Here is a 19,585-nt window from a genome sequence, read left to right on the forward strand (position 1 = left end):
TTTTTTTTTTTTTTTAATTTTTTTCTTATGTTCTGGTCCAGTGGTGGGGGTGTGTTGGTTGAAGAGGGTGATGTCTGTGTGTGGGGGTACCTGTTGATTAAAAAGAAGAGGAATATGAGATAGTGGTAGGAGGAAAATTAATGTGAAGTCAGCTAGGTAGAAGAGGATGTCCTTGAACTGCTCAAATCCATGCAAAAATCCCAACAAGCTTTGCCCTAGTGAAGGAAATACTTCTAGATGAGCTGACAAAGCATTGGCTTTTCCACATACTGTTGTTGAAAACACTATGCTGCTTTCTTTTTTTCCATCTGAAAGACAGTATTTAGAAAGGTGATGGTTACAGGTGAGCATGCTTAGAGGTATGTTAATGGTGTTTGATTAAATAAATTACCAGTAAGTGCACAAGGCTGTGCACTGCGGTATCATCTGAATCTTCTTCTTTCACAAAGAAGGTTTCAAGGTCACGCTGTCTATGTGCCTTCTCAAAGCATCACTTTACACAAAGGACCACAGCTGAGTTATGTTTCTTCCTGCAGCAGTTACATGCTTCAGCTGTTTTAGAAATTGCGGTGTACTAGGGAGGAGAAATGCTGAAATCTAACCTGAATGTGGGACCCTCTGGTAAGGCAGCTGTGTCTTTAAGGAAGGTGAGCACTGAGGGAGTTTGTCTGGTTATCTGCTTTAGTTAATTGAATTAATGCAGCTACTCTGTGCTTAAAGCTACCAAAGGGTGGCTGTGACCTCCTTGGGGGAGGATCCGAACGGGGTGCAGGAGCTGTTCTGTTGTAGCTGCCTACACCCTGTGAGGTGAAAAGGATTTAACTAAAAAAAAAAAAAAAAAAAAAAAAAACAAACCAAAACCAAACCCTGTCCTTGGGACTTCTTGGAGAACCCGGCTCTAGTGGGAGGTGTCCCTGCCTGGGGGTGGAATGAGGTGGTCTTTAAGGTCCCTTCCAACATAAACTGTTGTATGAAAGGTGGCTCAAACCCAGACGAGCTGGAGGGAGACTCACTGGTGCAACTGGAGAGGAGAAACCCTTCAGCCGGGCTGGTGCTGGGGAGGGATGCGTAACCCCGTGCTGTGCGAATCATCCCTGGGGCTTGAGAGCAGCTTGGAGCTGTTGGGAAAACACTGCTGTTACCTGTGTTTCAGTTAGCGATGTTTATTCTCCCTCATGCGTGTGAAACCCCGTGTTAAACATCTGCCGCTGCTGCTCTACCCCTGCTAGAGCAGATGTGACCTTGGAGCTAAAATCACTGCGGCCCGGGCTGAGACGCTGCCCTGCCCTGCCTCCGTAGGCCGAGGGCTGCTGCTGGGGAGTCCCCTGCAGCAGCCGCTTCCCATCAGGGCTTTTTTTTCCACCCAAAAACCCCCAAATTGTTACTTCTGCTGCCTCCACTCCGCGAGGCTCCCGCCGCCGCCGCAGGGGGCGCGCTGCGCCCGGCGAGACGCTCTAGCCTACGGGGAGGCGTCTCTGTGGAAGGGGCGGGGAGACTCTATGGTGGCTGGGAGGAGTTTGCGCCGGCAGTAGAGGTGGGGGCGGGAGGCGCCGCTCTGGCCGGCGATCGGTGGTGGAGGCGCGGGGCGGGGGCCGCTCTGGCCGGCGGACTCGCTGGTGCGGAGTCCCGGAAGCGGCGTTCCCCGAGGCCGGGCGCGGAATGGCGGAGAGTCCGGCCGCCGAGGAGGCGGCCCCGGCCGCGGTGCTGGCGGCGGCGGGTAGCGGCAGCGCCTCGGCCGGCTCGGGTGGCGGCGCGGGGAGCCCCGGCGTCTTCATCCCCGCCGAGCTGTGGGCGGCGGCGGGCTTCGGCGCTGCGACGCCGGGCGCCGGCGTCGCCCCGGGGAGCGGCGGGGCCCCCATCGCGGCGGCAGCGGCGGCGGCGGGGGCCGCGCTCCTCACGCACTCCGCCTTCTGGGACCCCACGGTCAGCGGCGACTGGGACAGCGAGCGGCCCAGCCCGGCCTGTCTCCTGCGGATCAAACGGTGAGAGAGCCGCCCCGGGCCCGGTGCGGGCCGGGGAACCCCCGTCGCCCTGCCCCGGCATCTGCTGTGGGGGGGGGCCGCGGGCCCGGACCCGAGGCTCGGAACGCGGCAGAGACCCTTGGCTCGTCCCCGGTACCCTCGAGGCGGTACCGGTCCCCTGGGCCTTGCCATCCCCTCGCTAGCGGCCCTGGAGACCGGGGTTCAGGCCTGGGGACAGGCCCTGGTCCTCCCTTCGGTGCTTCGGGGCTCTCCAGACCCCGGTCCCCACCATACCCCGGGACTCTCCTTTCTCAGGTGCTTGGGCGAGGATGGAGTCTCGCACCTGGCCCACCCTGGAGCCGTGCACCCCCGTACCGCCATCCGGGGTCTCCGTCTCCGTCTGCCATTGCATTTGGCAGCAGAGCTCCTTGGCTCGTGGCTCTGATCCTGTCCTTGGCATCGCTGGCTGCTCCTCAGAGATGCTGTTAGATGGGGAGGGGAGCAGGCCTCTCAGTCCCCATTAAGCATCCAGTTAAGATGTTTATCCTAAATATTCCCGTAGCAATCCTCCTTCCTGCTGGTGCCCACCCGTTTGGCTGCTCTGACTCCTTAAAGAATCATCTGGTTAAACCTGGCGTGTCAATAACCTTTGCTATAACAAGCAGTATGGTCTCGTATTGTTAGACGTGCTGGCACCGTTTCAACAAGTTCTTCCTCTTCCTTCAGAGCAAGTATTGCTGCCTGCCAGGCTCTTGCTCATCCTTGTTCTAGAGCTTGTATAACGTCTTCCAAAGATGGCACCAGATATTTGGGCACTTTCCAACCCAAACGCCAAAAGCACTGACTTCATAACGGTAGGCAGGAAGGCGAGGCTCTCCTGTTGCTCTCACACTTGTTCTCGCCCTGAAACCTCTCAGAGCTCTAGCTGCTTCCCAAATGGGAGGGTCGAGCGGGAGCTTGTCCTGGAGCTCCGTGCAGCTCCGATTATGTGAGGGAGGTTTTGGGGCGATGAAGGGTGATGGGTGCCATTTGGTTTATCTGTAAACTGCATGGAGTTGTAGGTGATTTGTTTTTCAGTTCATTTGGCCTGAGTTCCTAGGGAAACAAGGCCATTGTGGTCAAGTCGTGTGTGTATGTGCATCCTAACAACTCTTGAACCTGGTGTCCAATTAAACCCAAATTTGTCAGAGCAGTAATGTTCTCAAAGGCAGTTGAGTCACGGTATGTTTGGGGAAAACAAATGGCTGGGCCTACGAAAGGGATCCTGTAAATAGTCTGAGCGTGAAGAGGGAAAACACAGGGAGGGAAAGTCATCCTTTAAACAACAAAATTAACATAAGAGAACTTCTAAGCAACTACCTTAGGGGAAGTTTATGGTTGAAGTTTTATGCACTGGAGCTGATCTACGGTAAAATATCGGGCAGCGTGTAGCCAGGGTGCGCTTGGTCTGATGCCTCGCGTATTGATTCATTGAATGCTGCCTGTGCTCTTGAAATGCCTCAACTATTTTTGGGGATAAGTTGAAATTGCGCAGCCAGAAGACAGTCAGAGGCAGAAGAGAAATGTCTAGCTCTTTATGACTTGCATGTTTCCATCTTAAAAGTCTGTCCCTTTGCATCCGTGCACAGATCTGTTGTCTAGAACGTTCCGTGCCTCGAGGGCTGATGAACGCCAAGGGAGATCTTGACTAATTCCTGTTTCCTTTCTTCAGGGATATCATGTCCATTTACAAGGAACCGCCCCCGGGAATGTTTGTTGTGCCTGATCCCCATGACATGACCAAGGTAAGAGAAGATTTGGAGCTAGTTCAACTTTCTGCTTCTCTGTATGTTGCTGTTGATGGCTGCTGTAAGGGTTTGCCCAAATGGAGTATTCCCTTAATGTTTTGAGAGAAGTCAGGGTGAGTCTTGCAAGAGCATAATGAGGCTCCAGTTTCTTGGTGACATTTTGATGAGCTGCATTTAAAATGGGAGGAGGCTCTCAAGGAAACTGGCTCTGTGGAGATATACCATCACAGGGGTCTGAGGAGCTTCCACGGATAAAGCCAGCTTGCTTTAGTGGGCATGTGAACCAGTGAGGTGCTGATCCAGCTGGTTTCATCCTACTGATCCTTGAAAACAATCAATAGAGCAGCTCCAAGAAGAGCGAGCTTCATGGAAAGCTGTTGGCCATGGGGGGCTTCTCAGAGAGGCTGGAAATGAGGAACGTCCATTAGCCACAAGCAGTGCTGGAGTGTCTATAATCCACCTGTGGAACCTGGAGATGTTGAATTGTTGTGAGCTGGTAGAGAGATGTGTCTCTGCACCCGGGCCCTGTCCTGCTACGGAGCTGCCCGCTGGGTTCTCACAGGTCCCAGGGTTGTGTGCAGGTCTGACCCACGCAGCCGCTCCCACCACATCGCCCCCAGCAGACCTGCTCCCTGGGGACACGGGCATGGCTACGGCCTCTCCTGTCCTGGTTCTTCCCCTCCTGGCTCTCGGGGTTTTCCAGGATTGGGAATTTCTGATTATGTCCGAGAGAGTGCAGTGAGCCGGGAGGCAGATTGCTCAAACGGTGTTCTTGATCCAGTGTGTTTCTTGGCTGGCGCTGCCCTTTCTCTAGCCAGTGTCACCTGGTCTGGCCGTGCTGGTTTCTGAGAGTTGTGTGTGCGTGTGTGTGAGGTTGCTTTGGTTTTGCCTCTGCTGCACACTTCTCCCACCCCCCTGACAAACGTGGCATCCCCCAAATTCCCCTCCCCCAGGTCAGCGCCTGCCTGGCTTAGGGCCCCTGGATTTTTGGAGGTAGCACAAAGGGAGTGTCTCTGCACAGCCTGCTCCCACCTGGAGCACTGAGCCGCAGCTCTGCCTTCCCTCCGCCTTGGAAGCTGAAAGTGCCAAAATGCCCTTACACGGAAGCGCGGGTTTGTAGAACACCAGCCTTGGGGCGCGTTTAACTGAAATCCTGGGGAGGTAAGAGGATGGTTAAAGGAGACTGCTTGGATCAGTTGGGGAGTGAGCTTCCTTAATAGCCCAAAGGGAGTAGATTTCCTGGTATACAATTGGGATCTTTGAGGGTAATTAGCACGGAGAGAATAGGGTCTTAATTTTGGATCCTGGCAGAGGAAATTGAGTGATTGGTTTCAATAAGACCAAATCAGCGTGAGACCATAAAATTGAGGAATGCGCTAGTTTTGGCAGAAATTTTGAATTTTTTTCTTTCTAAAATTAGATTTTTTTCATATTTGAAATCTTACTCTTTTTTTTTTTTTTTTTTTTTTTTTTTTTTTTTAAGCCTAGCTTACCAGCTGAACTGTGATTCAGCCTGGTTTGGACTGTCTAGAGATGTATGGGAGGCAGCTGTTGTGGACTCTGGCCAAACCTCGCGTTGGAAACCTGCTTTGCACATGGAGTGTGGCAGAGGGGAGAGAAGTGCGCAGCAGTGGCTCTGGCTAACGAGGGAAGGAGGGGAGGGTTAAGTATGGCCTGCACATGGCGTGTGCTTGTGGAAAACGCTGCCTCTGCGCTGCTGCCTGGGTGGAGATTTCTTGCCTTCGGTTGGCTTTGTTGAGGATTTGTCGGTGCTGCACAATTTTGAAGTGGTGCGCAAGACGGGCTTTTGTTTTCCAGATTCATGCATTGATCACAGGCCCATTTGACACGCCTTATGAAGGGGGTTTCTTCTTGTTCCTGTTTCGCTGTCCTCCAGATTATCCCATCCACCCACCAAGGGTCAAACTGATGACAACGGGAAATAACACAGTGAGGTTTAACCCCAACTTCTACCGCAACGGGAAAGTCTGCCTGAGTATTCTAGGGTAAGAGGAGACTTTGGCTGTTTTGATGGGAAATCAGGAGGTGGCTGCAGGCTGCATTCTGCCTCACGCACCCTTCTCGGCGCGTTGTGCCATGTTCTTGCCCCAGATGTGTGCTTGGATGCACCTTTATGCTTCTGTGAAGTCGCGTGCAGAATCGGAGTCGTACAGCAGTACAAATTCCTTTACTGAAATAGGAGCCTAACTTGTCTTTAAAAGCAGGGGAAGCACGAAGCTCGGTGGATGCTGCCGCTTTTCTCCTGCTTCCTCTTGCGAGGCCTTGGCCCGAGCGCTGCGTTTCTTCTGCTTTTGCGCTTTGCAGCCTGATCCTTAATGTTGTTTGAATGTAGGTTTTTGTGGTTTTAATTTCCTCTCTCCGTGTGTGGGTTTAAAAATAAATAAATAAAATTAAAAGCCACTAAGAACTTCCTTGAGAGCCATTTGACTGCTCTGGGCTTCCACCTACACATAGTATGTGGGGCTGAGTGGTGGCTGTAATGATTTACAAGCGCTGCTGCCATGCTGCCTGTTCAAACAGGCTCCGCTGCTGCGGATGCTCGTTATTCACCTGCTCGATTTTTAAACACGTGGATGTCCTGGTTGATTGAATGGCTCTTATGGCTCTGCCAGAGGAACGCTGGCTGTGGTGTGATGTTCCCAGCCCCAGCTGTGACAGTTTTGGTTGCCAGTAAAGAAAGGCTTTTGCTGAGACCCTGGACTGGTGCAGTTGGGGTGTTAGTACGTAGTTCCTTCTGCTGCAGAGGGATAGTAACGGCAGGCAGGTGAGGAAGGGGCAGTGACGGCTTGAATTGCTGTAGGGTTATGATCAACCAGCAAGAGTCTGAGCGCTGCTGTGGTTCTAAAACTGCCTTTTTTGGGGATGGTTTCAGCAGTGCTGTGCATGTGCCACCTACACCAAAGTTGGTCCAGGTAGCCGATACCCATCAGCTGATAGATACTGGTCTCAGGGCTGGGTGAGAGATGCATTGTACCGGGAAACACCTTCCTGGGCATAGGAAGTCTTCCTGATCCAGTGAGCTGGATGCCAGCGCCTGCAAAGCACTGAGGTGTGTAGGGCATGTCCATATCTCGGCTGTCCGAAAGCCCAGCAGCTTCCGTGAAGGCTGCCTTGTTGCTCTCGCAATTGTAGCCCTGGCATGGAAGCTAAATTATTGAAGAGCGAACAAAGAGCCTCGGCCTTAGCAGAAATGGGAAGCACAGAGGGAGCTGCAAATGAAAGGATTTAGGAAGAACGTATGTGGGTCAGCACATCCTTGTTCAGCTCACAGGGAGACAGGTCTGTATCTGGAACTAGGATATTAAGGGCAAGCAGCAGAACAGCTTTTTCTGCTTCTGATGTTCTGCGCAAAGGTTTTTGCTACCCTCTGCGTACAAAACGGGCACCTTATTCCTGTAGCAGAGCATCCATTAGTGCTTTTGATGGTAGTCCTTGTGCTGAGTGTCTGCGTTACAGACTGCACAAGTGATGGTCTTGTTTGAGTCTTGAAAATCGGATTTCCATTCTTAAGAGTTGTTGGTTTTGACTTATGGTAGTGCTGATGGCTTGTGTTGCTCCAGGCTGCTGTGCGAAATGATAGCTGTAGCTTTACAGTGCCCTGTGAAATGCTTGGAAATGGTACTTCTCAACTCGTGTGTGATGCCCTGTGTGTGTTAGCAGCGGAGCGAAGTTTACCAGCCTCTCTTGTCTTGCTCAAGCTGAACTACTCATTTAGTTGAGAGAATAAACCACCTGGACCCTGAAAACTTTCTCAGTGTCCAGCGCTTTCTGTATCTGTAGCGGCTGTTTCTTTTCCTGTCGCATTTCTCCAAGGTGTAGATGTGGCTTCCCAAGCTGTCTGATCTTTGGTAGTTGGAGGGAAGGTGCTTACTGGACCAGTCCTGCATTGTTAATTAATGCTTTTCTGTTTTAATGCCTCAGCACTTGGACCGGGCCTGCATGGAGCCCAGCACAGAGTATCTCTTCAGTCCTCATCTCCATCCAGTCCCTCATGACCGAGAACCCCTATCACAATGAACCCGGCTTCGAGCAGGTGAGAATTTGAGGTGGATCGTCTCCGATTCTGCAGCTGTTTGTCTCTTCCCTCCACACTTTGCTCCTGGTGGCAAATTCCATTCTGGAAACGGGGACAAAAGTAGGTTATGTCGTATGGCTTTTTTCCAGCTTGCTCTGCCTCTAGTCAGAGCTTGAGGGGGAGTCGCAAGCCAGCTCTGAACCGGAGGCTGCTTAGCTCACGTATGTGTAAGGTAACAGAAGAACAAGAGGCATTGGAGAAGTTGCCGGGGAGATGGGTTGGCTCTTCGTTTCTCTGCTACATGACTCCTGAAATGGCTTCCTTGGGACATATTGTCACGCAGGAACCAAACTCCTCATGTTTTCATGGTCTCCAGCATCTCGGAGAGGCAGGTTTCTGTGCTAACTTTATGAGTTGACCTGTCTCCACAGCTGTATGAGCCCAGGCTCCGGAGACATGTAAAATCTTGCCAGCTTTTCATTTGCAGTATAAATTAGCTCAGCATTCACAGAACAGACAGAGCTGTAGTGGGTTCGAGCACCAGTGAAATTCATCGGGCCCGGGAGGCAGACACGAAGAGCCGTTGCAGTCGCACGGACTCACTGGCCCAAATTCTATTTCCAGGAGAGGCACCCCGGGGACAGCAAGAACTATAATGAGTGCATTCGGCATGAGACCATCCGAGTAGCAGTGTGCGACATGCTGGAAGGAAAGTGTCCCTGTCCCGAGCCATTACGGTATGGAAAAGAGGCATGGAGGGAGCATAAGAAAGTGGGTGTGGGGAAGCGGGATAAACTTCTCTGGCTGCTGTTTCTGAGAGCTGCATCAGGGAAGAACAAGCCTTTAACTCTACCTGGTCCAGCGAAGAGTCGTTTTTTCTCCCCTGAAGTGGATGGCTGATCTGTGTGGTGCTCAGGAGCTGTGCGCTGACAAAGGCTGTGTTAATGTGCACAATGGCTGCATCCTCCGACTTGTGTTTGAGAATAAATGTGCCTTGTCTTATGGGGCAGGAAAAAAAAATCTCAGAGGGAGGGGAGTGCAGCTGTTGTGGAAACATGTGCAGAATCTCTTCAGCTGCAGTGATGCTGCAGTTCATTTCGCTCTGCCTCCTGCCTCGCTGTACCCTTTGGTTGTCTGGGACACCCTGTGTCGTTGTCCACACTGGTTACATGAACTGGAGTTCAGCGGGATGGGGTGACTCTGGATGATGTGACTGTTGTAACACTGTCGTTTTGTGTTGACTGTTTGCTCTCTCGTTGCGTTCAGGGGTGTAATGGAGAAGTCCTTCATGGAATACTACGACTTCTACGAAGGGGTGTGTAAAGAGAGACTTTATCTCCAAGGACAGACGATGCAGGTGGGTGGCAGACAGTTTTCTTGTTGATAACACACTGCCTTAGATAAGGCTGTTGTGATTAGTGACAAACAACAATGTGCAGCACCTAGAGGTATATGGGGTGAGTCTGGGTCTTTTCTATGAACTGTATGTTCCAACTTTGAATGATGAAATTCAGACCGGAGACATTCCTGTGGATAAAACACTACCTTCCCCAAGTTCAGAGTATGTGCGCAATGTTTCCAAGGCTGTTAGAGTTCTGAGTGCTGGACCTGAGCCACTCTCACACCCGGCAAGCGGGTACTTCTTCCGGCAGTGGAACCGGTACAGTTTGCTTTCATGTGGGTTTGGTGTTAAGCAGGGAGGGCACATGCCGGTTATCCAATGCTGGTGGCAACTGAACTCCATAGCAGCATTTTCCTGTTGGGACACTGGTAGAGTTTCTCTTTTTCAGAGGTTCCTTTGCTCATACAGCCGATAGGAACTTTTCTCTGACAGTCCTTGTTCTGTCAGATGAGATTGAAAGTGGCTGACTGAGTCAAAAGTTACTGGGGGGGGGAAGGGTGGGGGAGCAGTGACAATACGGCAGACACATCTAGACAGGTTGAGTACAGGAGCTTATTTCTGCAGGAGAGCAGACTTTAAAGAATAGATTGCCAAGCTATTTGCATATGAACAGATGTGTCTTCCTCCCTCATCGGCCACCTCTTGTCTGACTCATTGAGAAATTCCACTGCTAAGAAAACATGGAGGTGGTTGATTTAATGATCTTGTGTCTCTGAGCCCTTTTTTTCCTGTCAGTGCCTTCACTGGCTGTGTAATTCATAAATTAAAAGCACTCCCAAAGCAGCAGAGTTGATGTTTGGAGTGAGAGGTTCCCATAAGGAAGGTCTGTGCCTGATTTATAGCTGCAGAGAGCACTGAACTGAAGGCTGTGCAGTGAAGTTTGGTGACTAATATTAGAGGTTTGTCAGGTGTGTCCCACTCTTGTTTCTTCTTCTTTGAGGACCCAGGGCTCGGTTGTTTTCTCCGGGGTTTATGAAGATCACTGTGTTGTGCTCAGTTCTCGGAGGTAGTGACCGTTGTGGTCTGTTTTCTGCTCACTTGTAAATAGTAGTGCAGCAAGCATGAACACAACGTGCTGGAGAGATGGTATTGTCGTCTTCACTACCCTCTGTTTAAAATGAAGTCACTCCAGGCTCAGTATCAGTTGAGTGCTTGCCAGATGTGCTGCCTGGTTAACTCTGGGGCCACGTGTTGGCTTGTACCAAAGATTTCCATCAGATGGGACAGGGTAAACTCCACCACCACCTTATGTAGCCCTGGCAGCGTGTCTTTGACCTGGGATGGGGATAAAAGCAGGCAAAAAAAAAAAAAAAAAGCAGAGCTCTCCAAAGACTTTCTGCCTCTGACCTGGCTACATCTCAGCTGGGGGCCTTGATTTAAAATGAGAATGGCAGTGCTTTCATTTGGAAAGGGTCTGTAGGACTAATATAAAGTGTGGTCAAGTCTTTGGCCTCTGGATTTTAGGGGCTTTCATTTGTAGTGTTTTCCCTGCGGCTTTCATTTGTGGTGTTTTCCCTGCCTCCTTGGAGTGGGCCTGAGACCAAATCTTTGAAATAGTTTACTGCCTCAGAGCTGTAGAAATCTAACCGGCGTCTGCTTGGCCTTTCATCAGTATTTGAAGTTTGCTTGGCTTTGTAAGGATTCCCAAAAGAGACTCCAAAAAGAAGTTATCTTCAGTTTTCAACCTCTGCCATGACAGTGGAAAGTTTAGGGGCTTCTCCATCATAAGATGGGATTTAACCCTGTGCTGGTTTTGGCTGGCGTAGAGTTAATTTTCTTTGTAGTACAGGGCTGTGTGCTGGAAACGGTGTTGATAAAGCAGGGATGTTTTAATTACTGCTGAGCAGTGCTTGCCCAGAGTCAAGGCCTTTTCTGCTCCTCACACCACCCACCGGTGAGGAGGCTGGGGGCGCACAAGAAATTGGGAGGGGACACAGCCGGGACAGCTTTTGCTTTACTTATTAAACTGTCTTTGTCTCAACCCATGAGTTTTCTCACTTTTACCCTTCTGATTCTCTCCGCCATCCCACCGGGGGGAGCGAGCGAGTGGCTGCATGGTGCTTAGGTTGAACCATGACAAACCCATAAATCTTTGACCATTCGTTGCCCCATTGCTACACAACTTTTTTCTTTCTACCTCTCGCCAGAAGGATAATGGTCTATATTAATAGGCTTATCTGTGGGTTTCTTCCAGGATCCTTTTGGTGAAAAACGAGGCCACTTTGACTATCAGTCCCTATTAGTGCGTTTGCAAGGAATTCGGCAGAAGGTGCAAGAGAAACACCAGCAGGAGAATACAGAAATAGACTCTGAGAGCAGCTCCTCCGAGACAGAGACAGACACTCAAGGTTGCTCTAAAGCTTAGAGCTGCGTTACCAGTGGAGAGGCCAAGCCGTGGGGATGTTCTGTCTTCGCACTCTAGAGTACCCCTGACAGACTCGACAACCAAACCAATGCCAGAGCGGAGAAAACTGCGGGATATCTTCTGTCTCCTTTCACTGCTTTGGTGGATAACGCTGAACGAGAAGACTTCATGCTAGACAAAGCCAAGCTTGTGACAGGCTACTCTTAAAAGGTACTTACTATGCTAGAAAGCCGGAGCATGTGGCATCAGGTTATTTTTTGGAAACACCTACACTGGTTGGTTTTTTGGTTTTGTTTTTTTTTTTTTTTCTTTTTTTTTTTTTTCCCTCCATTTGATTAAAGAATGAGATCTAGACTGCGAATCCTCTTTACAGCTTTTCTGTTCCTAGACAGTGAGCCCTTCCCTGGGGCCGTGCTGAAGGTGAAGCTGTAGCTGTGGGAGTGCTTTGATGAGTCCAGGGTATGACCGGGCCCACGCACCGTGTGCCCAGGTGAAACCTTTTTGTGCGGGTTGGGAGAGATGGAGCCTCTCTGCTCTGTGGAGCCCATCTACCTGACGTCTTTCTTCTGGACACTGTTCTAGACAGACCAAAGATAAAGAGCAGTGGTGGAATCTGGGCTCCTTTCTGAAAGCTTTACTCAAGCCCTGGGTGACTTTGTCCACTGAGACTTCAGGCGCAAAGGGGCAGATGAAAAGTGGAAACTGCGAGAATCCATAAATCGAGCACAGGTGTGTTCATCCTGGTGTCTTGGGGAAGGGAGGGTGAGAAAATCATTCGTCAGAGATGGGGGGAGCACTTCACAATAAGTCTAGTTTGTGTATTATTTCTTTAAGGTATTGATTTGAATTTAGCATTCTAGAAATATTTTATTCTGGCTGCTCTGAACAGAGCTGTTTTGTTTCCTTAACCGAAGTACTCTCTGCTTTCCACCACCCTAAGTCAGTGTAGCATTTTATTTTCCTCCCTTCTTCCTCCTGCCACCTCACTCCCCGCTGCCACCTTGACCCATCAGATCGAAACGCTACAATAAGGGGCAATTCCAGCCAAGAAAGCCACCGTTCCTGGGTGGAGTTCTTCAGAGGTGTACACCTTGTTATTGACAAACTCCTTTGCCAAACTTGGCCGAGCGCAAGCTAGCCGAGTGTCATAAAGTTTAACACTTCAGTGCTTTGAATGTTTTAAACAGCAGCTTTTTACTGTGAGCGAAGGCCAACCTCTCGGAGAGGTGTCTGCTGGCTGCGAGTGCCATTACATCAAAGATGTATTCGGTGTAACTTGGGTGGAGGTGAAATACTCAGTTTCTCCAGGTAAATGAGAATGGGGATGATTGATTGGAGCAGTATGATGTTTTGTTGATCAAGAGCTTAATCTACTCTTTTTTTTTTTTTTAATTATTTTTACGGGAGCTTTGATAGAAAGCTAAGCACAAAGTTGCACATTATCCTGGGCCCTCTCCCAGTTTCCTTAAACACCTTCCCACCAGCTCGGCCCCGTTTCAGTCTCCTGGTGGTGGTGGGAGAACTTCCAACACAGTCATATTTGTTCTAAAAAAAAAAAAAAAAGCGCAGAAAGAGGGGCCAAAAGACCCCTGCCGTGTGTTGTACGGAAAGGCAATGCCCCATGCGTCACTGAATTATTTTCAGTCTCTGTGATTTGTATCAACTCTTGCAGAACTCGGAAGCCTGCACACTGCTGCTTAAGCAGCTCTGAAAAGTGGAAACATTTCTGAATTAAGGTGCCATTTAACGACTAGGGAACCTTTTTTTTTTTTTTTTTTTCCCCTTTAGCAAGCAAACTCCCCTGGGTCTGTCATTGGCTTGATTTAGACTTAAACCTTGTCTTCCCTCGAGGGAAAGCTGAACTTACACAGGACTCACTCAACACATACACCAGATGAGAGTAAATAAAGCGGTGTCCACCTTGAAATGAGGTCTCGGGGAGGCAGCGGGGTCTCCTAAGAAGTCATGAGCTGCGCGCTACTTTACCGCCTCTTTAATCCCATTGTAAATGTCACGTTGTTTTTCACCATTCAGTAGCATTGTGGGTAGAGCTGTGACTCTGCTGCCTTCCCGAGGCAGAGCTGGTTCTGAAATCTGTTTGTGATGCATGTGGCGTTAACCATCCACTGATACAACGAAACAAGAAAATGCCTTATTGTGGACACTATTCACATAACTAGCATGTGGCTGTAAAAGAGAAGTATTAGTTTTATAGCTCTAACGTTGTCTGTCCTACCATTTCTGAATGTTTCCATTTCAAAGTGACAATCCTCCAATGACTGCTCTAGGCAGAGATGTTTTAGCAACAGATTTTTAGACCTAATTGAGTTGAAAATATATGCACAAGAGTCACTCTAAGATACCTTGTTTATATACTATTGTACATAAGATTTTTTTTGTGCAATAAAGTTTGTTTTGGCAGAATCTAGACTGTGGCACTCCTTAGTGGAACAACGACTCATTCACAGAGCAGAGAGGACTACAGAACAGTTTCTCAATGTCACTGCTGGCTCCGAGATTCTTTAGCCGGAGTTAAATTTGCATCCTCCGAGACTGCAGTTGCAATAGCAGCTTAGATATTTTTCCTGTTGCTGTGACAAGGTCATTAGTTGTCTGTAATGGTAAGTGGCATTTCCACCCACAACAGAGGAGAAAATTCAGAGGTGAGCAAGTACAAATTAGTCCTATTAAACTTTTCAAGTTAGACACTTTTTACAAAAGTTTTATTTCGAGTCCACTGTCCCTGTGTTTCAGGTGATATGTGAATAACCTAACAAGAAGAATTATATACAGGCACAGAGCACATAGCAGTCAAGGTATTGCCTCCTTGGCTTCCTCCGGAGTGATTTCCTGAGAGTACAGCTCTGTAAAGAGAGCAGGCAGCCAGTACTGAGGTTCTCCTGCTGCCTGCGTATCCAGCCAGGCCATTCCTTCCTTCAGCAAGTGTTCCTACACAAACAGAGCGGAAACTGTGAGTGAAACTTAACTAAATGCCTGAGAAGCCGTTTACAACAGAGGCCTGACCCCACATTTGTTCTAGGGTAAGGGAGGGTGTAGAACTTGGGCTACAAGAATTTTTACTCAACTTGACCGGGAGAAATATCCAGCCATGCCCATCCTGCATGTTTATGTAGGACCTAAGCTATCAAGATTCAAGTTTTAATGGAGATTAGCGAGGCCACAGGAATATCTGCAGCTTCTGAGATTCTGCTTTCCTCAATCTACGTTTATGCAGTGTGTACTCTGCCTTTGGTCTACCGGCTGCTAGCTTAGAATCCCCTGTGCGGGCCGTGATAACGCATCCCCAGCAAAGTGCCTGCTGCGGGAGCAGTCGCTCTACACTGTCACTGAACTCCACTGTGCACAAGAGACCTTCATACATACCAGCACTTGCTTGGCACGTTCCGTCTCCCACTTCAGACTGGATCTGATCTCACTGACTGTTACATAGCCCTTTTTCTGAAATGAGAGGAAAAATACTGTGTGCTTATCATCCACTTAATTCCATAGGCTGGAAGAGTGTGGGCAGTTTTACATAGTCCCGGTCTAATCACAGTTCTCTGTCATGGAAGCATTAAGGTTCTTTCAAGGTGGTTGTATTTTAAAATCTTGTGGCTCAATACCTCTGCCAGCTGCAAGACGACAGTGTGATCCATATTCAGTTCCGCTGGTACAGACTGGATCAGGTATGTTCCACCAACGGGGATAATCCCAAAGCCATTCCCCAAGACCTTCAGTTTCTTGATTGCACGAAGAAGATCATCCCTGAGAAGCAAGAGGTCAATGCAAGGCTTTAAAGTGAGAGCCCCTCAAACTGCACACTACGTTCTCTAAATGAGGAAGACTTGACACGGAGAAGCTATAAGCAGTAACAGCTCCTTGGAGCTTGCTGCAGTTTCAGGTAATCAACAGCTGAAAGAATTTTATAAAGCAATTTAGAATTAGTTTGCAATATCTGTGCCCCTCTTCAGAAGGGGAGACTTGTATTAGAGAGACACTTGGAGCACCTGAGTTGCAAGTGCCAAACTTTAAGGTTCAGCCCCAACCGGTGATTGCAGTGAACTCTGTCCTAAAATCTGCTTCTGTAATGACACTTACCAGCCCCTTCCTTACAGCTCAGGAGACCACAGCAGCTTCAGCAGACTGTGGCAGTAGGAGAGCTGGATTTGCAGTGGACTAATTGTCTCCAGCTCAAAGCAACAGTCCTTTAATGCCTTAGGGCTCCCAGAGAAAGCACAGGGCGCACACAGCTGCTTTCTCAAGTGCTGAAGTCATTAATTGTGGTGCATGTGTAAGCAGCTCCACAGCTAGAAGTCAAATTTTGCGTCCAATTAACAGCAGCACCTTCAAGTGCTGCTGAGATCAGTCACTCCCTTTTCTTCCCCGAATGCTACTTGATTCCTCTTTTCTGGAATACACAGACACTCACTGGCTGACATCCTGAGCAAACTTCCCCCTTCCCTTCAGCACTTGCTGATGAAGTTCTTCCAGTGTTATCAGACCTAGAAGTCAACAAAAGGGGACAGGAAACCATTACTCCACAGCAACAAAATTACTCCAGCAAGAGCAGTCAAGGGTCCTTTGTGCCTTTGCCACTGGCTCCCCCTCTGCCTTCCATTGAACAAGCGGCTGTTCATTGTTCCCAGTATCAAGCCTTGGATGAGATAAGCACCCAGTCACTTCTGTTCCCAGAACTAACACACAGCAGTCAGCTGTTGCCTTCTCCCACAAATGTATCGGACTCAAGTTTCAATGGGCTTTGCTGTAGCCCATTTCTGGTCTCGCATTGCCCTTTTGGAGTGAAGAACATCTGACTGTCTTTTCATTAGTCACTAATCACTGGTATTCCAGCTCTTCTGGATATTGCTGTGATTCTTTAGAGACAATCTTACTGCCAGGCTCAAAGCAGTAACTTAGCAGTTTCGTACTCCTCCCTGCTCCTTCCCCACAATACTGCGAGTTATGGTTTTGTTACCTAAATGGGGCAGAGTTGGCTGATTTCTGCAGAAATCAATGAAGCTGGGTGATTGCCCCTGGGGAGTGGCTGTAACACTGTAGAAACAAAACAAGGCTTTTGGGGGGCGATGAAGACAAAACTGCCATCTTGGTATTTTCATGAAATCTACTAAAGAACATTACACTGAGTGATGCGACTCATTTTTCCACAGGGAAAAGGCATCCTCCTGCATCTATCTCCTAGAAACCAGACACAGTGGGACCCTCACCTCCATTCCTGTGTTTCAGAGCCAGGCACACTTCAATGATCTGCACACCCAGTTCATAGTAAAAGTCTCCAACTCCCAGCATCTCTGACCAGAATCCTTTACCAGCTGTGAAGTGAGAAAGGTGAAAGTGACTGGACCATTGGCAAAAACATCCTTCCTTAAGAGTTACTGGTGCCAAGCAGGCTGCTCGCAAACCTTGCTGTGAGGACTCTTAGATCTGTCAATGAAGAGTCTCCATTTTGGTTATCTCCACCTGTTTTTCCCCACCGTTTTAAGTAAATAACACCCAATGGTACGTTACACCAATTCACAAGCCCCAAGAATCAAAACACCACCAGCTTTCCTTAAGGACAACTTCCACCAACTCCACTGCGAGCTGTTTACAGTACAGGAACAGCGAGATGAATCTTTAGTCATTAACCCCGGCGCCTGTTCCTCACATGCCAAAGGATCCACTCCGATTGTGGCACACATGTCCTGGAACTGGACCCGGAACTCGGGGTTTTTACGGATCTCTTGCTTGTGTTTGCTGGCAAACTCTTCTAAGTTGGTCTTAAACATGTCCAGCTGCTTAGACATCTGAAAGAGAATTGCAGAGCAGCATTTCTGTCTTAACACTTATTTAATGCAGTTTTTCTGTAAACACAGTCCCCAACAGGCACTACGTAAGCAGAGTCCTCAAGAAATGTGCTGCCGACCCAGTGCTGATGGCCCCAGTGGTCTTAAAGGAAGGAACCAAGATCAAATTGCTCGATGGAATGCAAATTCTCCACATGTACGCTTTTAACACTGAATACAAACTAGTATAAGTGGAGCTCAGACAAGGCAAAGGGCTGTTCTGAACCAAGAGATGGGCTCAGAAGGGGGCCAGCAGGTATTCTGTGCTGTCTGTGGTGCAGAAACAATTCTACAGAAAGGAGATGTTGCCGAGGTCCTGAGCAGGGAGGCAGAGCGAGACCCATAGCAAACATCACAGCTCTCTGATGGAAAGGCAGCCTAAGGTGCTGCTCATGGATAATGCTCCAAACGCTGAAGCAGAGGGGAAAACGAAGCCCATGTTTGCAGCAGGGCTCACAACCAGAGTTATTCCTGCTGCCAGGGCAGGGGTGGGTCTCCCACCTGGGCCAGCTGGTCTTCGGCCAGGACCGTCCCTCGCTCCTTGTACTTCGCCTGCAGGAGGAAAACGGGATGATGGAGATGGTGCTGAAGGACAGACGGACTGGAAACCAAAACTGGATGGGGGACATGCTCCTTAAAGATGGATGAACCAGGAGGACCTGTGGCCCAGTGCCCTGGGCAAGCAGGGGGGCTGCCAGGAAGCTTGGGGCACCCTGGGCTTGGAGCAGGGCTGGCGCCGGCTGGGATGGCAGATGTGAGGATGGGGATGGCCCCACACCGATCCTGACACCCCCCACCACGTGACCGAAGGGTATGCCCCCCCCTCTCATGGGACCGGTGGAGCCTGGCAATCTCCCCCGGGGCCACTGGGTCCGGGCCCAGGGGGTCCCTGTTTTCCCCTTATATGGGCCTGACACCCCTCCCACAAGCCTGACACCCACCACACCGGGCCTGACACCCCCACACAGGCTTGGCACCCACTACACCGGGCCTGGCACCCACTGCATCGGGCCTGGCACCTCCCCACAGGCCTGGCACCCACTGCATCGGGCCTGACACCTCCCCACGGGCCTGGCACCCTCCCCACAGGCCTGGCACCCCCCCACGGGCCTGGCACCCTCCCCACGGGCCTGGCACCCTCCCCACGGGCCTGGCACCCTCCCCACGGGCCTGGCATCCCCCACGGGCCTGGCACCCCCCGCACCGGGCCCAGCATGCCCCATCCTACGGGCCTGACACCCCCCCACGGACCTCGCACCTCCACGGGCCTCGCACCCCCCGCACCGGGCCTGGTACCTCCCCAGGGCCTGACCACCCTCCCCCGGGCCGGCCCCACCACCCCCCCTCCCGCAGACCGATCCGGCCGCCTTCCCGCCCCCTCCCCAGCGGGGTCCCGACGCCCCTCACCTCCGCCAACTTCTTCTTGGCGATGGCGCCCGCGCCCACCCCCCGCCGGTGCATCCCGCCGCCGCCGCCGCCCGCCGCGCTCCGCCTGACGTCATCTCCCCGCGACGGGCGGCGCTGACGCACGGTGGGAGGGGGTGGAGGTAGGGGGGTGTCACTCTCCCGGGCACCCCCGGCTGGTTCCCCCCCCCCCCCCCCCCCCGGCTCCCCCCCCCGAGGGCCTGGGGGGGCACTGGGGGCCTCAAGCCCCTCGGGGGGAACGTGTGTGTGTGTGTATGGGGGGGTGAGAGGGTGGGGGGAGAGGCCCTGCTTGGGGGGGTTGGGAGTGTCGCCCCCCCCCCCGAGGTGGGGGTAACCGCCACTGGAGGGGGGGCTCAGGTCCTCCGGGGTGAGGGGAGCCCCGCTTCGGGTAAGGGTGACCCCCTCCAGGTGGAGGTAAGTCCCTGGTTGGAGGGGGGGGGTGTCCCGGAGCCCCGGGTTGGGGGGGACAATATAGAGTCATGGGATGGTTTAGGTTGGAGGGGATCTTAGAGACCACCCTCTGCCCCCGGGCAGGGCCACCTCCCCCCAGCCCAGGTCGCTCCCAGCCCCGTCCAACCCGGCCTTGACCACCTCCAGGGATGGGGCAGCCACAGCTCCTCGGGGCAACCTGCGCCGGGGGCTCACCACCCTCACAATTTCCTCCTAAAACCTATTCTAAATCTTCCCCTTTTCAGTTTGAAGCCATTACCCCTCATCCTGTCACGACACGTCCTTGTAAAAAGCCCCTCCCCGTCTTTCCTTCAGG

The 19,585-nt window shown here is 51.0% G+C and overlaps 2 protein-coding genes across 2 annotated transcripts; one reads left to right on the forward strand and one right to left on the reverse strand.

Moving 5' to 3' along the window:
• Window positions 1–1,644: 1,644 nt before the first annotated feature.
• UBE2Z (ubiquitin conjugating enzyme E2 Z) lies at window positions 1,645–12,453 on the forward strand. The gene is made up of 7 exons (XM_082495153.1): window positions 1,645–1,982; window positions 3,673–3,745; window positions 5,567–5,754; window positions 7,691–7,802; window positions 8,409–8,521; window positions 9,051–9,141; window positions 11,381–12,453. Exons 1-7 carry the CDS (start codon window positions 1,660–1,662, stop codon window positions 11,549–11,551), a joined length of 1,071 nt encoding a protein of 356 aa, XP_082351279.1. The 5' UTR covers window positions 1,645–1,659; the 3' UTR covers window positions 11,552–12,453.
• Window positions 12,454–14,222: 1,769 nt separating this feature from the next.
• SNF8 (SNF8 subunit of ESCRT-II) lies at window positions 14,223–18,867 on the reverse strand. Its single transcript, XM_082495128.1, has 8 exons — window positions 18,802–18,867; window positions 17,896–17,946; window positions 17,217–17,355; window positions 16,777–16,881; window positions 15,981–16,053; window positions 15,175–15,316; window positions 14,936–15,010; window positions 14,223–14,500 (listed from the first exon to the last, which is right to left on the reverse strand). Exons 1-8 carry the CDS (start codon window positions 18,853–18,855, stop codon window positions 14,363–14,365), a joined length of 777 nt encoding a protein of 258 aa, XP_082351254.1. The 5' UTR covers window positions 18,856–18,867; the 3' UTR covers window positions 14,223–14,362.
• Window positions 18,868–19,585: the final 718 nt, after the last annotated feature.

Source organism: Vanellus vanellus, assembly GCF_965231255.1.
Source record: "Vanellus vanellus genome assembly, chromosome: 24".
Classification (NCBI taxonomy): Eukaryota; Metazoa; Chordata; class Aves; order Charadriiformes; family Charadriidae; genus Vanellus; species Vanellus vanellus.

Bases quoted from the DNA above. Each gene is read 5' to 3' on its own strand.
- SNF8 (XM_082495128.1), bottom strand. From the start codon at position 18,855: ATGCACCGGCGGGGGGTGGGCGCGGGCGCCATCGCCAAGAAGAAGTTG. The intron at 17,356-17,895 runs GTGGGAGACCCA...ATTCTCTTTCAG, and splicing joins CCGAAGACCAGCTGGCCCAG to ATGTCTAAGCAGCTGGACAT. The intron at 16,054-16,776 runs GTGAGGGTCCCA...GTTGACTTCTAG, and splicing joins TCTGAAACACAGGAATGGAG to GTCTGATAACACTGGAAGAA.
- UBE2Z (XM_082495153.1), top strand. From the start codon at position 1,660: ATGGCGGAGAGTCCGGCCGCCGAGGAGGCGGCCCCGGCCGCGGTGCTG. The intron at 5,755-7,690 runs GTAAGAGGAGAC...TTAATGCCTCAG, and splicing joins GTCTGCCTGAGTATTCTAGG to CACTTGGACCGGGCCTGCAT. The intron at 9,142-11,380 runs GTGGGTGGCAGA...GGTTTCTTCCAG, and splicing joins TCCAAGGACAGACGATGCAG to GATCCTTTTGGTGAAAAACG.